Raw genomic sequence first — 15,153 nt, forward strand, 5'->3', positions numbered from 1 at the left:
GCATTTAGCCTACTAGTCCGAATATGTGTAGCCTACCCATGTGGAATGGCGTTCACAGGGGAGGGGGGGGTGCACTGTTTTTCGGGTGAGACTATTATACTTGCATTTTTGTTTTTTAACACATCTAAGTGAGGAAGTGCCTAATGTATAAGCTGTCCTCTTTCGGGACCAGCCCACTACCACTTTGATTAATTGCCGCGTTACCTTGGAAACCACTGACAACATACACCGCAGGATAAACGTGTTTTGTGGGACGACCAGCCGCTTCAACTACGAAAACAAATCTCAGTTTTTTTTACTACTCAAAATAAACAACAGAGGAGAGGCCGTTTGACTATTTCAAATTTTGGAAATTTGAAGTCTGGCTTTGCAGAGGAGTCTCTTCTGTAAAGGAATGCCTGAGCCATGTCCTTCAGCTCTCGACTCGCCAAAATCAGCTACAGGAGCAGACCCAGCCAGCCTTCTGTCCCAGGGGAGTCACTCAAGGAGATGCAGGTCTGGTGCTATACTTTTTACAGTGTGATGATCGAGACATCTTGTTGAAATGTATGTGTCTGAGAAACATCTCTTTAGTGTGCTCCCACCTTGTGAGACCTTAATTTAGGCATGTGAATCAATTATAACATAGTTTTCTTGTCCATGTAAGACCTAGAGAGAGCTCTGTGAGCGTGCGCCTGGTGTTAAGTCTGCTTTTCTAATTCTAGGTTATACCTTTTATTCTTTTCTTACCACCATTTGGTAAAGGATCCCTTTAAGTATTAATATTATAATTGTTTTGATATTTAGATATGCTTATATCACTGGTTGAGCAGTCGGTTTTGCACTAAGCTGGCACATTTGCGGTTGCACATGCAAAAACATGTCCTTTCTTTCTCCTGGCATTCTTTATTATATCTTATTATCTATGGTGTATATGGCCGTCTAAAAGTACACCTTACATGTTGTATTTGTGCACCTCCAAGCAATCAAATGGTGGCACAAACACTCATCTGAGTGATAAAAATAATCGGTTTTAGACATATTTAAAAACCAGGTGGCTTTACCTTTAAGGGATCATAGTGGCACTCTTTAATTACTTTGATGCACAAGAGGTTCTGTCTTTTTTTAATTAATTAATTTATCATTAGCTCAGACCAATTACCATCAGTAGTTATTTAGCACAGCTTTAATCTGCATTTAATTTTCAACTCAACAAACCCCTGAGCCCTTTTGGTAATTGCTTTGAGAACCACTACACTATTAGACTTACTGGCCTCTTAGCAGTAGTCAAACATAGCTTGAGCACAACCTGCTGCACTGCTCTGTGTTGGTTGTATTATGAGCCTCTGTCCTCTAGATGGTAGTGTACAGTTGCTTTAATGTACAACAAAGAAGGCAAAGAGGTATTACATCTAGCGCTCTTTATTAAGGTGATCTATGAAAATGTTTTCAGTAAGAGTTAGTTTCTTCATGTGGCAGGACAGTTAAGTCAATTTAAAACCAAAACATAATTTCTTCACATTGATTTGTTTCCCAACCAATCACTAACCAAAATGAAAGAGGAAATATAGCTAAATAACACTTGTGGTGGAGTCAACTTGTTTGTCTTATTATTGGTATTTTAAGCAGTCAATTAATGGAGAACATCGATTTTACATCATGAATTGACAATCATAGTCTTCCAAGATTGGCGCAAGTTGTCACAGCTATTCTTTGATTTAAAGGCGTGAGACAAAATACAGGATCAGTGTTTCTGGTGTGAAAAGGTTATCTCAAATTGGTATCCCTGGTAAAGACCAACATATACAGTACCTCAGCTTTGCTTGATTTCTGACTGTTAAGTGTTTAACATCAACTTGTGCTATTTTTTATCTATAGATTTGTGTCATGCTGTTTGTTACAGTATTCACAATCCTGCTTCTGATGTACTGTTCAGGGACAAGGCGAGACTTGGTTTGATTCGCCTTTTACATGGGATGGACCCAGATTAGTGCGGCTAATCCTGCACCGAGGGGATCAATAGAATATTGATGACTTCTACAGTAGCTTCTTGTCAGCTTTCTGTAGGCTACATTTTGTTTGAGCCTTGTAACAGACTTATTTTGACTTTTCTAAAGCAAAGATAATATCATGGATTCAATTACGCAATTGCACCTATCAAGAGCTTATCAAGGCGAGTCCTGTGTTTGGGCCACTGAGACATCCTTGACAGATTTGTTTAAGCTCTCCAGGTCTGTCAGTGTGAGCATCCACTGAGAGAACAGTGGACCCATCTCTGTCTCGCTCCCTCTCTATGTCTTCCTCTCTCAGATCTCACCAGCCCTTCATTTATAATTTACAGTCACTCTCCTGTTTCATGGCAGCTCAAAACCAGACAGTTCAGCTTAGAGAATCAGTCATGGCGCAGTGAAAAATTGATGACCCAACTGCTTTTAAATGCAAAGCGCCGCAATCATTCGTTCAATATCAAACCGTCTGTCAGATCCTTGATGAGAGAGCTGTGCCTCTAATCTGCTGGGTGCCACAGTCAAAGCTAATGGAATGTAATATTAATTGGTGGGAGGTCTGTGTTTGTGTTTGTGTGTGTGGATGTGTTAACTTGAATCATGAGGGTCTCCCTGCTGGAGCTGCAAGTCATGATTTTTCCATGAAGTCTGATCTATTTATCATTTTTTCATGATCGATCATGGAATCCATAAAATGTCAAAAATGAGAGCTCAAGGTTGCTTTCAGTATGCTGAAATAACAAAACCAGATGGAATTCAATTTGCAATCATATATAATGGAGATGAGCAGCAAGTGATTTTTTGATAATCAGCTTAAAAAAAATAGTCGTTGTTTATTAATTTTACATTAATTGGCTAGTCATGTTGTTTTGTTTTCCTCTCCACTTCCCACAATGCAAAAGTTAAGTGCTGTACTTGTTTTCATATGTATTTTATATTTGTTGTTTATCAACTCTTTAAACAAAAAGAATCAAGCCAAGTCTAACTTTATTCTTGCTAAATATATATATATATATTCATATTAAAGGGGCCATATCTTTTGAATGGATATTCTCATATTTTGCATGGAGGACATATTTACATGTTTAAAAAGGTCACCTCTGAAATGGGCCGTTCTGAACAGCTGCAGGTTTCTACGTAGAACCTTGCTTTCACTGCTCAGGCTGCCTTCTTGCATTAGCTTGTAGTCAAGTTGTCAAGATTTCAATTTACCATTCCGAAACCTCCTGGCGATTCTGGCTCGTACATATAAGGCCGAATAACCGATCCTAGAGCAGCCATGTTTTCTACAACTTTGGAGTGACAGTGCAGTGTGGCCGCTCCTCCACGTGGGATCACACACATGGGGGGGAGATGCGTGGTCACTCGTGGCTAAGGTCTGACCTTTGAATAGCAGAACGGCTTGTTTGTTTCAGGAGGAAGGAGAGGCTCCAAAAAATAATCAAATTAATATATGTTTACATTTTTTTAAATGAAACAAACTTTACCAACGTGATTCAAAAACTAAAAAATATGTCCCCTTTAAAGTCATTATATTTGAAAAGTGAGCACAAACTAGAAAGCCAAATAAACCCCTGTTGAAGATATGATATGCTGCATAAAACCATGCTCGAATACAAACAACAACAACAATGCTAATGTCTTTCAAGTATCACCTTTATATTCTTACTCTTGGAGCTGTTACTACAGTCACTGAATGACTAGTATCACTCAGTTAGCATACAATTGTTACGCATACAGTATCCAAAGATGTGTTTAGTGACCTTTTAAGAGTTTAACACACATCTTGTTATATTGTTATTTTTATATTTCATACAACTCTGACTCTTTTTCATTTTTGCGTACATCTTCATGTTTATGTCAAAGTCTGATGCCTGTCTTTCCCTTTTTTTCCCAACATATCAACAACCTTTCAACCCCCCCTCCCCATCCCTCTCCCGCCATGCCATTGTTGCAATAGAATTGTAAGGTGAGAGCAGGACCTTGATAATTACCTGGCAGACTGACGGTCATCCAACACCGCATTATGTGGTTAGCAGCCCCCTTGTAGGAGCAACACTCATAATTTCAGGGCAGTAACCTTTCTCACATGGCTAATAAGAAGGCTGTTTGCTCACATACTGTAGCAAAGCCGCTTGTTCCCCGTCTCGTCTTCATTGTTGGAAGCTGTAATTCTCTAATGTCATGAAAAGAAAAGCCAATTACGAGGGAGGAATGACCTGAAAAGAAGTGTCAGACTGAAAGGCCGTTGACGATGCTGCATTTTAAACCAGACTATCAAAACAAGGTAAGGTGACCCAAGAGATCTGAAGTTACAGCCAACCTGGCTTCTTGACTATCTACATTGGCCAAATGTAATTCATCATTAATGTGTTGGGTTTCAGTAAACAGCTGATGTGTTTGTGTCTCAATGTGGGTGTTGGTAAACAAGTTCAAGGCAAATACTTCAAAACACAGGCTTTATTTAGGAATGAAAGCCTATTTAAAAATGTTTTTTTGTGCTGGAACCTTTTTCAAGGAGAAAGAACAAATGATTTTATCTGTCAGCAGCCTCCTCGGTCTGATATATTTATCGGAGAAAGATACAGCAACCAAGTTACCCTGAGTGTTTTTCATGCAATAGAGAAATAATCAAAACGCCATGTTTATATAGATCATTAAAGTTGATGTTCTTCGATGAAAATAACATCAGAGCTTTTTTTCTGTGTCACTGCAGCTCTGAAAAACATCTATGAATTATACATTTGACACATTTTAATTAAAGTGTAAGATATGATGGTGCTGGGTTAAACTTGTATTTGACTTCAATCAAACAGAGTTTAGCACTCAAAAAAGATAAGAGAATCTGAGCACATCAAACTGACAAAGTGAGTTCAGATAAGTTCTTGTAGAAAAGGGCAGAAGAGTTGTGGTCAGACAGATCTAGCATTTGTCATGATATGACTCACTATGTTCCTGCTCTGTCCTGCTACCAGAGGTGCGTGCCCCGGTGTGGTGAGGTTTTGCTTTCTTCATATGTTTCTGTGTTTCCCCCTCATATGAAACAGCATTATAAGCATGTCCCCTCCTCGTGGCTGTGAAAACCGTTGACTTGAATAGCATTAAACATAATAGTTTCAGCTCACCTGGCCGAGTGGTCACAGCTGACAACTTGATAGGCCTCTTCGAGGGTGAGAGTATCCAGCTCCCCTGTGTATATGCAGATGAGAGAGTGATAGCATGTTATAGAGGAGATATCGAAGCCTTTGAGTTGAGGAGGCGAGGAGCTGTCATGTCGCAGGTGTTTACAAAGCAGCTCTGGAAACAGTCAGTTTCCAAAATCATCAAGGTAAGAGAGTGCTGGTGTTTTGTTGTGGTGTCTTTTGTATGATGCCAAGCACCGGCTCTTAAGGCGTCTTTTGTTTTCCACTGCGTGAAATTCGAAGGACAGAACTGTCTGTCAAACTTTATACAACTACTGTGTTCACTTTTGCAGTTTGTGTTTGTCCAATTCCCAACTTGTTCTTATTTGGAGGCTTTCTGAAAACACACTACTTTATATTTCTGCCAAACTGTCCTGCTCTGTACTTGGATTTCTTTTGCTACAGCTGATATCTCTTTAATTCCAAAATGAACAATTTGTTTATTAAAGGGATTGTCAGTCTCGCCATGACGTCTCTCAGAATGGGCTTTGTTTGCTTCTGAAAGCTATGAATGTTTTTGCTAATATAACATGGGTCAGTGCTACTTTCTGTGTCTGCGTTATGGGAGTATCTAAATCTGTCTGTGTATGTCTGTAATTGTTGGAGCCTGTAATTGTGTTTTTTTGTGCGTTTGTTTATTGCATTCAGGGCTGACTTAGTCTGCTCGTTTGAATAATCTGCTCCACATTGCATTCTGTGTGTATTGTTTGTCTCTGGGCCTGACTTGTTAGTTTATACAATTTTAAATAAGGCAGGGAGAAGGTGTGAAACGGCTGGCCGCACAGCTACTGATGGCTTGGCATGCTTTTTTCATGGTTGAGCTGTGATGTTAGTGTTTGTGTGTGCATAAAGTGTGTGTGTGTGTGTGTGTCTCCAGGGACTTTAACAAGGTTGGGTTGATTCATTGTCGGAGCCCTTTAATGGTTTCATTTATTTCAAAGGTGTAAATAAATGTCTCTATTTTGTAAGGTACAGTTGGATGATGTTTAAAAAATGCCCTAAATGCCCAAATACAGTTACAATTACTTAAATAGATTAAAACCAGTCTTGAAATTATATTGACCATCATGTAGGTCGTACTGTATGTTAGCCCTGCATATAAGATAAGATAACACAAGCTTTATTGACCCCCCACTGGTGAAATGTACTCGTTACAGCAGCTCACAAAACAGACAAATTAAATTAAGTACTTGCGTAATAACAATAGACAAAAAGTAAGGTGGCGATAAAAAGATACAGAAAATTATGACAATATAAATAATAGCTGTAACAAAATAATCAAAAAATATATTCACACTGTGTACACATTTTTCCTTGTCAAAGGATATGCAGGTGTCATTTTTCTGCACAGACAATTGTACCGTCATTTTTTGAAATCATAACACACATGGTGTGTAGTATTATGATTAAAACCAGAATGAGATGGAAAAATATTGCTGTAATATTGCACAGAATTATTGCATAGTATGATGAAACTATGTATGGAAAGGATATAATATGTAATTGTAGTATGAATACGAAGGTTCACTTACAAAATATCTGCTCACACGTTTGAGATATGCTTTAAACTTCTTTGCATTAACTGAAAGGAAAAAGGTTAATGTATGCCAAACCGTAAATTTGAAGCCTGCAGTGTTGTTGTCTTTAGCAAACATCTGTTACCTGTAGAAGTGACCTGTGACTGTGAGCCATGTTTCCTGAGAGTAGTTGCTTGGCAAATATTACCCTGATTATTGAGAGAGTTAATAATTCCTAGTATTTTAGGTTCACTGCAGGTGAACACTGCTGTGACTCTTTAGAAAAATCTTATTTGCCTTGTTTCACAATAGAAACTTAAATGTCAATGTGTTTGTTTTCTGACCTCTTTTGAAGCCCCTTACAGGCTAATGTGTTTCTACCTTCACTAACCTTGTTGACACACACTGCTTGTGGTGTTGGCATGCTCCGCCTCACTCCGGCTTCACATGACCGACCCCCAGGCTCTAACTAAGAAGAATCAATACCTGAACACTTAACAGCCTTGATCTGAAATAAATGGTCTTTTCTCTCTTTGTATCCAAATCCACACCTTCTCCTCTTACTCTCCTTCCTTTTTCTTACATCATTACCTGTTACAATTTCCTTTTCATGCATTCATGTTATACTTTATTTCATCCTATAATTCAATCTTTATCCCTTTGTCATTTTGGGTTGCAGTCTGTTTCAACCTTTTCCTCTGGCCTCCACATCACCTGTACCTGTTTCTTCATCCTCTGCTTCATGTCTGTCAAATCATCTTCTCCATCTTTTGGATTTGGCATCTTCCCTCTTTATGTTCCTTTTAGGGCTCTATTCAAGGTTATATTTTATCTATCCCTCAAACCTGTCACCCAATTCACCCAATCTGATTCTGGCTATATCCATGGGGGCTTAGCGGGTCTGCTTGCATGTACAAAATGGCCTGTGCTGCAGTGACAGACAATCTGTTTAAGTTGGCAAGAAAAAATAAGATGTTTAATGCTCTCACTGTCATCGATGTGAAACATGGAGAGGAGAGCTAGTCAAGTATATGACAGAGCTTGATCTCAGGGTTTCTATTTCTGGCATGGCCAGCATGTTTCCTGCGTAGTTGTAAAAGAGTTGCTTTTAAAAGACGGTCTGCTCACGATGACGTCAATGCAGAAAAGTATTTAAAGCCAGAAAAGGCTATTTTTGTCACCCCCTGTTTAAATTCTAGACAGACAAAAGGAAGGGGAAATGAGAGAATTTAAATGCACCCTGCAGCTGGCACACCGTGCGACACGAGGTTTCATGTAATTTATTGGCTAACCTTGTTCCTGTGTTACTGAGCAGCGTAACCTGGCAACACATTGTGGCTGACGACACTGCCCCACCGTCCTAAACGCAGGACATGGCCTGTTGTAAACTGGCTGTGGCGTTGTTTAATCATTCTAGGATGCCTGATTTTTTTAGTAGACTTTGGTTGGTTGCTAAGACAGACATAGGAGAGAAGTAGAGGCACATCTCACATGTGGAGGGATGTGAAAACAAAATCTTGAAGGAGTAGCAAACTAGCCTCTGTTTTGGACATTTTCTGAAATTTTTGTCTGACGCTAGACAAAACCCGGAAGGAATCTGTCCATTAAAAGGGAGGATTATTATTTCACTTTTTTTCTACTGCTCAGTAAAGGAACTGCACATAACTACGGTTCTTTGAGTGGAGTTTATGTTTGAGTGATGTCTGAGAAAAAGTGTAGAACCACAGGAGAGCTTCAAACACATGTGAACACGAGCCTCATCAGGACATACCAAGTATGTAAAACATGGTTAAATGGCTTTGTGCTCTGTTGGTCATGTGATTGCTAAACCTGCACTCCTCATGGATATGACAACACTGTAGAGTTTAGTCATTTCTTATCATCAGTGAACCAGAGCTGAGCTGAATGCAGCATTATTTTTGTCTATTAAAAATGGCGATTTTCTTTTCAAATAATCTAATTAAGCACCAAATCAATAGCAAATGGAATGTGTACCCATTGTGTGTATATGTGACATTTTTTAAATACTAATCAACGTTTGTTTTGTGTGTTCGTTTAGCAAAAATTGAAGGAAGAACGTGAAGCTAAGCGTGCCCAGCTGGATGGAAGACATGACTACATCCTCAGCATCGTGGCTTCATGCCTGGGACTGGAGAAAGCTGACGTGGAAGATGCCATACTGGAGGGGAATCAGGTACCTCGTATTCGTTTGTTTGTTTGTTTATTTTAACTGTATTTCTGTTTAGAGAACCACAGCAGCCTTTAAACGGAAACGGTAGGTTTTGCAGCATTTGCAAAACATGATAAATTTTGATTTTTTTTTTAAAAGGGGGACATATTTTTTGCAATGCAGTCAATTTTCTATTATTCTAATGTGTTTTTGAATCACGTTGGTAAAGTTTGTTTCGTTTTAAAACTTGTATACATATTTTCATTTAACTATTTTTTGGAGCCTCTCCTTTCTCCTGAAACAATCAAGCCGTTTTGCCATTCAAAGGTTAGACCTTAGCCACGATTGGCTGACAGTATTTGGAGTGACCGCATAGCCCCTCTGTCACTCCAAAGTTGTAGAAAACATGGCTGCTCTAGGATCAGTTATTCTGCCTTATATGAACGAGCCAGAAGATAAGATAGTACTTTATTGATCCCCAGAGGGGACATTCGGTATCGCCAGCAGGTATCGGAATAGTAAGTTGAAATCTTGACAACGACTTGACTATAAGCTAGTGCAAGAAGGCAGCCTGAGGTGAATGACGGTGAATGATGATTGGTCGATTTCAGTGAAAGCAAGGTTCTATGTAGAAACCTGCAGCTGTTCTGAACGGCCCATTTCAGAGGAGTCCTTTTTAAAAATGGAAAAACACGGAATTATGCAGTTTTCACTTTTTCACTGTGAACAATAAACACGTGAAATGTGAAACCCATGCAAAACATGAGAATATCCATTCAAAAGATATGTCCCCTTTAAAATAACAAGTCATTTAATTGCGTTACAATACTATAATAACTATAATAGTTTAGAATTTGGTCATGGTTTCCCTGTGCATGTCTGCTTGTCTCTCTATTTGTAACAATTTCTCTCGGTCTTCCTTCTCACCTTTTGTCAGATTGACCGCATGGAGCAGTTCTTCGTGGCTGAGGGTCTTCCACACCTCATGTTCTACTATCAGGACACTGAGCCACTTGAAGCAGGTAACTCGTGCTCTAACCATGTCAAAAACTAATGAAATCTGTAGACTGTATCTAATTGTTTGTAATACATCACATCGAGAATCTGCCCCTGTATGAATTAACCTTTATTGGAGACAGCAGTCAAGGCAGCATCTCAATTGATAAGGTCTCCAAAATCAATTACGGCCTAATCCAATCCAGTCCTCCAGGATCAGAATCACAGTGAAAAATTGTTGTCATGATACCGTGTGATCTTCAATCTGTTGTTTCAGCAGCAGCAGGAGCAGCTTCTGCACCCTCGCAGCCCGTTTCCCAGCATCCTGGACGCAGCAAGAAGTGCAAAGTGTTTGTGACAGACGGGAAGGATGTTGCTCTGACTGGAGTGTGTGTCTTCTTCACCAGGGCTAACACTTCCAAAACAATAACCTCTGAGAACATACACAGAGTGAGTAATTTTATACCTCTTTAGAAATATGAGCATCAAGTCAAGATCTGATTACAGATAGTCCTCTGGATTGTGTGATTAAAGCCGCATCCCTAGCAACGGTCTGTTCTTCATAGCAGCGGTCTGTTATTGTGGAATAACAGACTTCGGAATGCCGTAATTAATCAGAATCAATTCTTTGACACAGCCATGTTTTAAAAACATAGCGGTGGAAGGAAACGTGTTTCAAAATGTCAGTTAAGTGAACAGACTGATGCTTTCAATAAAACAGAAGAGGACATTCTTGATTAACGAAAGATCATTTGATTCTGTGTCCTTCGGCAGTGATATCTCTTTGAGCCCATTCATGTGATGAATGGTTGCCATTAACGTAGACAGCTTCTATTCATCCAGATCTAGTGAGACAATGGGGAGTTCAGGTGAAGCAGTCTTACACCACGGGCAGTTCTGGATATTGATTTTTCCTGATCACCTGCTGACAGCAGCAAAGCTAATCACCAGAACTGATAATAGGTCATGATGGTTACAAGAGACTCACAGCCAGAGAGGGAGCAAGGACAACTTGAGGGTAGTGCTTGTGTGTACACACTGTGCTAAAGAGCAGTGTTAAAGTGACTCTGAGAAATGTAATGATGTCTATGATTTTTGTCTTTAATGTGGATGGTACATATGAGCTACTAGTACAAGTAAGCATCAAATGTTCGCTCTTACTTACATAATGGACAGTACATTATTTATTATATTAATGTGCTGCTGTGAAAGAAAATGTCTTGCTATGATGTTTAGCTAATGTATGCTCTTTCTAGGATGTCAATTTCAACATGTTGGACACAACAGAGGGGGGTCTGTTAAAAAGTGTGGAGCAGCTACTCTCAGACATCTTCATCCCCACACTGAAGAAGATGAACCACGGCTGGGGCGAGCTGGCCAGTCCCCAGGCCAACGCCGTCAAGCAGGACTTTGTGTCATCATTGGAAAGCTTTGTGTCTGTTTTGGCTGGAGCACAGGAGAGCCTGCAGGAGAAGGTATGAACAGACACTGTTACACATCAGTGACAAAATCTGATTGTTTTTTTACTCTGTTTAATTCAGGACAGCTATTATTTCTCTATGTTTTCTCCACTGCCTCCCATTTAAAATACATTACATGAAGAAACCATCAAAAATAAACAATGTCATGGCTTGCCTCTAGGTAACCTTGAAAGAGTGTGACACATTTGACCTGCGGGTGCTGAAGGGCCCATCAGACTACACGGCAGCAGCCAACAGCACAGAGACCACGGAAAAGATCGAGGCCTGCATGAAAATATGGATCAAACAGATAGAACAGGTGAGAGGTGTTAAAGTTATTCTTAAACCTATCATGTTGTTATTGAGCCTCAAACTCTCTAACTTCTGGTGAACTCTACATGTGCTGTGCAAAGTAGCTTGTGGACATATTCTAAATGTGCCATGTATAAGGTGAAGCTGAACAGGTGTAAGATAAATATTTGACTGGATATGTGTTAAATATTTCATGAAACTGCAACGAATCATCCTGAAAAGCAGCAAAGTTATCCTGCAGGGCAGATGCAAAGTAGAATTTTTATCATATACTGTAGTTACTAAGTCAGGTTGTATTTCATGTTTTGGCAGCTCAAAATATTCAAGAATGTTTCATGTTTTTAGAGTTGTTGCTCACTTTTAATGCTTAAAGTTGATTTAAGGGTCTGATAAATACTATGACCTAAAAATGAATTGTAATACAGTTTGTGAAATTCAGGGAAAGCAGAGGCTAAACTGCAGGAATGTTGCCTAAACATTAAGTAGATAATCAGCTCCTCTGTTCTCCAGGTTCTTGCTGAGAGTGACCAGCTGAGAAAGGAGGCTGACGATCTCGGCCCTCGGGCGGAGCTGGACCACTGGAAGAAACGAATGTCCCGCTTTAACTACCTTCTGGACCAGCTGAAGAGCCCCGATGTCAAGGCTGTACTGGGTGTGCTCTTGTTGGCCAAATCTAAAGTGATAAAGGTCAGAAATGAATGAGTTTTTGTTGACAACATTTAGGTTGCAACTTCACTTGACTCTATTTTGATTTTGTGTGTCTTTTCATTGCATAATATCAGGGTTTAATTCTTGTTTTTCTCCCTTAAAGACTGTAATGTTCAGTGTGATACAGTTATACATAAAATGCAATAAGAGTTTGTTCTGTCTAGTCGTGGCGGGAATTGGACACCCGGATTACTGATGCAGCCAACGAGGCCAAAGACAATGTCAAGTACCTCTACAGTCTGGAGAAGTTTTGTGACCCTCTCTACAACAGTGACCCTGTAAGAAAAATACTTTAATCTGTTTGAAGATGAAGTGGTCTGCTTCAAAAACACTGAGTACCAATGATGAAATGTCCTTATGTTGATAAAAGAGCTTTTACAAAAATGCTTTTTTCTGTTCAACATGTGCAAGTGCACGTGTAAGCTGTTTCAATGCTCACAAGCTATAACTTCTGTTTCACCCCAGGTATCGATGGTGGATGCGATCCCAGGTCTGATCAACGCCATCAGGATGATTCACAGTATTTCTCGCTACTACAACACATCAGAAAAGATCACATCGCTTTTTGTAAAGGTGAGGCGGGGTGCTGCAAAGCAACAATAATAAAGAGGCTTATATTTTTATTTAACAATGGAATTGAGCATTACTGCGTGCACACAGACCAGACCCTATCGTCATGGGAACCCAGAAAACATTTTTATGTTTTTATAGATAAATAAAACCACTGAAACTATTTTTGAGAAAGAAGAATCATGCACAGAAGTATTATGAAAATGTCAATCACTTGAATATGGAAGAACAAATGTGAACAGAATATAAAGGGCATAATGTTCCATGGACCGTATTACAGCATGCAAAAAACCTTGACCTTTTCACATCCTCAACCATAATATATGTACTAATTATTAGCTTATTTAGCCACATGTGTAGTCTTTTTATAGTCTATTCTTCCAACTGACAAGTGTTCAAAAGCATATCTTCATTTTACCTTGAACATCAATATCTCCAGGTGACAAACCAGATGATTACAGCCTGCAAGGCCTACATCACTAATAATGGCTCAAATTCAATATGGGACCAGCCTCAGGAAGTTGTTGCTGACAAAATCAAAGCTGCCATCCACCTAAACCAGGTACAGATACCGGTTATTGGTAGAATGTTTAAAGTGATAAAAAATATTAATCTCTTCTAGTTTTTATATGCCTGCATTCTTATAAAATGTGGTTTCTTTGTAGCATCGTGTAGCTGTCTTATGTCCACTTAATCTTTTTTTTTATTGTTAAGGGGAAAATTGTCTTGCAAAACATATATATGTCATAGTAGATGTTTTGTTGAAAGTCATACCCATGAGTTGTTCAAAAACTTACATAATAATACCAAAGCCAGTGGAGAAAATTCTATAACCCTGATAAAAAAAATATGTATCTTGGCAAAGTTACTTTTTCAGCCAAAAATAGTTACCACGTTTATATGGTGGATGGATGAAAATGGAAGTGACAAGTTTTGTGTCCTCCAGGAGTACCAGCGGTATTTCCATAAAACCAAGGAGAAGCTGGAACAGACTCCCTCAGAGCGGCAGTTTGACTTCAGTGAGATGTACATTTTTGGGAAGTTTGACACTTTCCAGCGACGACTGAACAAAATCCTGGAAATGTTCAGCACCATTTCCACCTACTCTGCCCTGCAGGACTCGAAGATCGAAGGACTGGAAACAATGGCCACCAAGTTTCAAGTGGGTACATTTTAACATCAGATTTAAATATAAGATAATATTTGATTTTAATAACACTTAATAAATTGCCACTGTTTACAAGCCTAGCCTGCCAGTAACTAATGTTGGAATATATCAGTGGAGCTCAAAAATATGAGGCAGCTACAGCAAGTACAGCAATGAAGAGAACAATGCTTGCATCTCTTATATCTCATACATACAGGAGATGTACAAAATATCGATACACTCTAAAGCTATCGTGAGACTGACCTTGAAATGTTACTGGAAAATCACACAGCTTATGTGACAATTAAAGAGGGGGTATTATACTGTTTCACATTTTCAGACATATACATATATATAATGTTACAATGTTGGATGCCCTTACTAAACGTGGTTGAATTTTCAAATCTGTAGGTAAAAGTATGTTGGAGTAATCCCCAGGCTTCTCAGCTCAGTCTGCAGGCTGCCGTGAACGCCAGGTTTCACATAGCTTTTTTGTGATGTCACAAAGTGCAGCCTCAGCAGATTTCGGAGAGAGCTGGCCAATCAGAAGAAAGTGGGCTTGTAGGGGCGGGGTTTCTTAAAGGGTTGTTTCAGGCAGAGGCTATATGAGGGCCTGCACAGAGCATCAGTGTGAGAAAAATGAGGAGGGTTTTTTAACTGTAAATTATGCTAAGCTAAGCCACAAGTATCACAGAGTGAAACATGACGCTTGAAATTAGCATAATACCCCGCAGCAAACAATTTAATGAATGGAATATATAAATGAGTGGGAAGAAATATGATTGGTAGTGTGAAGTGTTTTATGTCGGGTGTTTGAGCTCAAGAGTAAGTAAGTGAGCTTGATTTAGTTAACAAACAGCTGCAGGCTGAACATCAGAGTGACCGTGCCAGATTGCTGTCATTTTCCTTGGTTTTCATCATGGGATATAGTTATATAAAAATATATATGTTCAGACTGCACATCACCTTGTCTAACTGGTGTTTTCCTTTGAGAGTTTATTGATGTGAGCTATCTGTTTGTTTCTGCTTCCTTGGATGAACAGACTGCAGAAATGCAGGGCAAATGGGAGGTAATGTCTTTTTCACCAGTTTTTATCTTCTAGTGA

General features: G+C 39.3%; 1 protein-coding gene across 3 annotated transcripts in view; it reads left to right on the forward strand.

Annotated features, from left to right (window-relative positions):
- The first annotated feature begins 405 nt into the window (after positions 1-405).
- The window catches only part of dnah5 (dynein, axonemal, heavy chain 5), a 106,651-nt gene continuing 91,903 nt past the window's right edge, over positions 406-15,153 (forward strand). For 2 of the 3 annotated variants that reach the window (XM_069655902.1, XM_069655903.1), the window contains exons 1-11: positions 5,257-5,313; positions 8,744-8,878; positions 9,792-9,896; positions 10,160-10,300; positions 11,107-11,325; positions 11,492-11,629; positions 12,133-12,309; positions 12,495-12,608; positions 12,796-12,903; positions 13,340-13,462; positions 13,847-14,062. In XM_069655902.1, coding sequence (XP_069512003.1) covers positions 5,257-5,313; positions 8,744-8,878; positions 9,792-9,896; positions 10,160-10,300; positions 11,107-11,325; positions 11,492-11,629; positions 12,133-12,309; positions 12,495-12,608; positions 12,796-12,903; positions 13,340-13,462; positions 13,847-14,062 — 1,533 coding nt within the window. Of the gene's footprint in view, positions 496-5,256; positions 5,314-8,743; positions 8,879-9,791; positions 9,897-10,133; positions 10,301-11,106; positions 11,326-11,491; positions 11,630-12,132; positions 12,310-12,494; positions 12,609-12,795; positions 12,904-13,339; positions 13,463-13,846; positions 14,063-15,153 lie in introns of those variants that run through there. The other variant, XM_069655901.1, reaches the window with a different exon arrangement.

This window comes from Semicossyphus pulcher, unplaced genomic scaffold (assembly GCF_022749685.1).
Source record: "Semicossyphus pulcher isolate SPU_LCO1_2020_fin unplaced genomic scaffold, fSemPul1.0.p SCAF_9, whole genome shotgun sequence".
In the NCBI taxonomy this organism is placed as follows: Eukaryota; Metazoa; Chordata; class Actinopteri; order Labriformes; family Labridae; genus Semicossyphus; species Semicossyphus pulcher.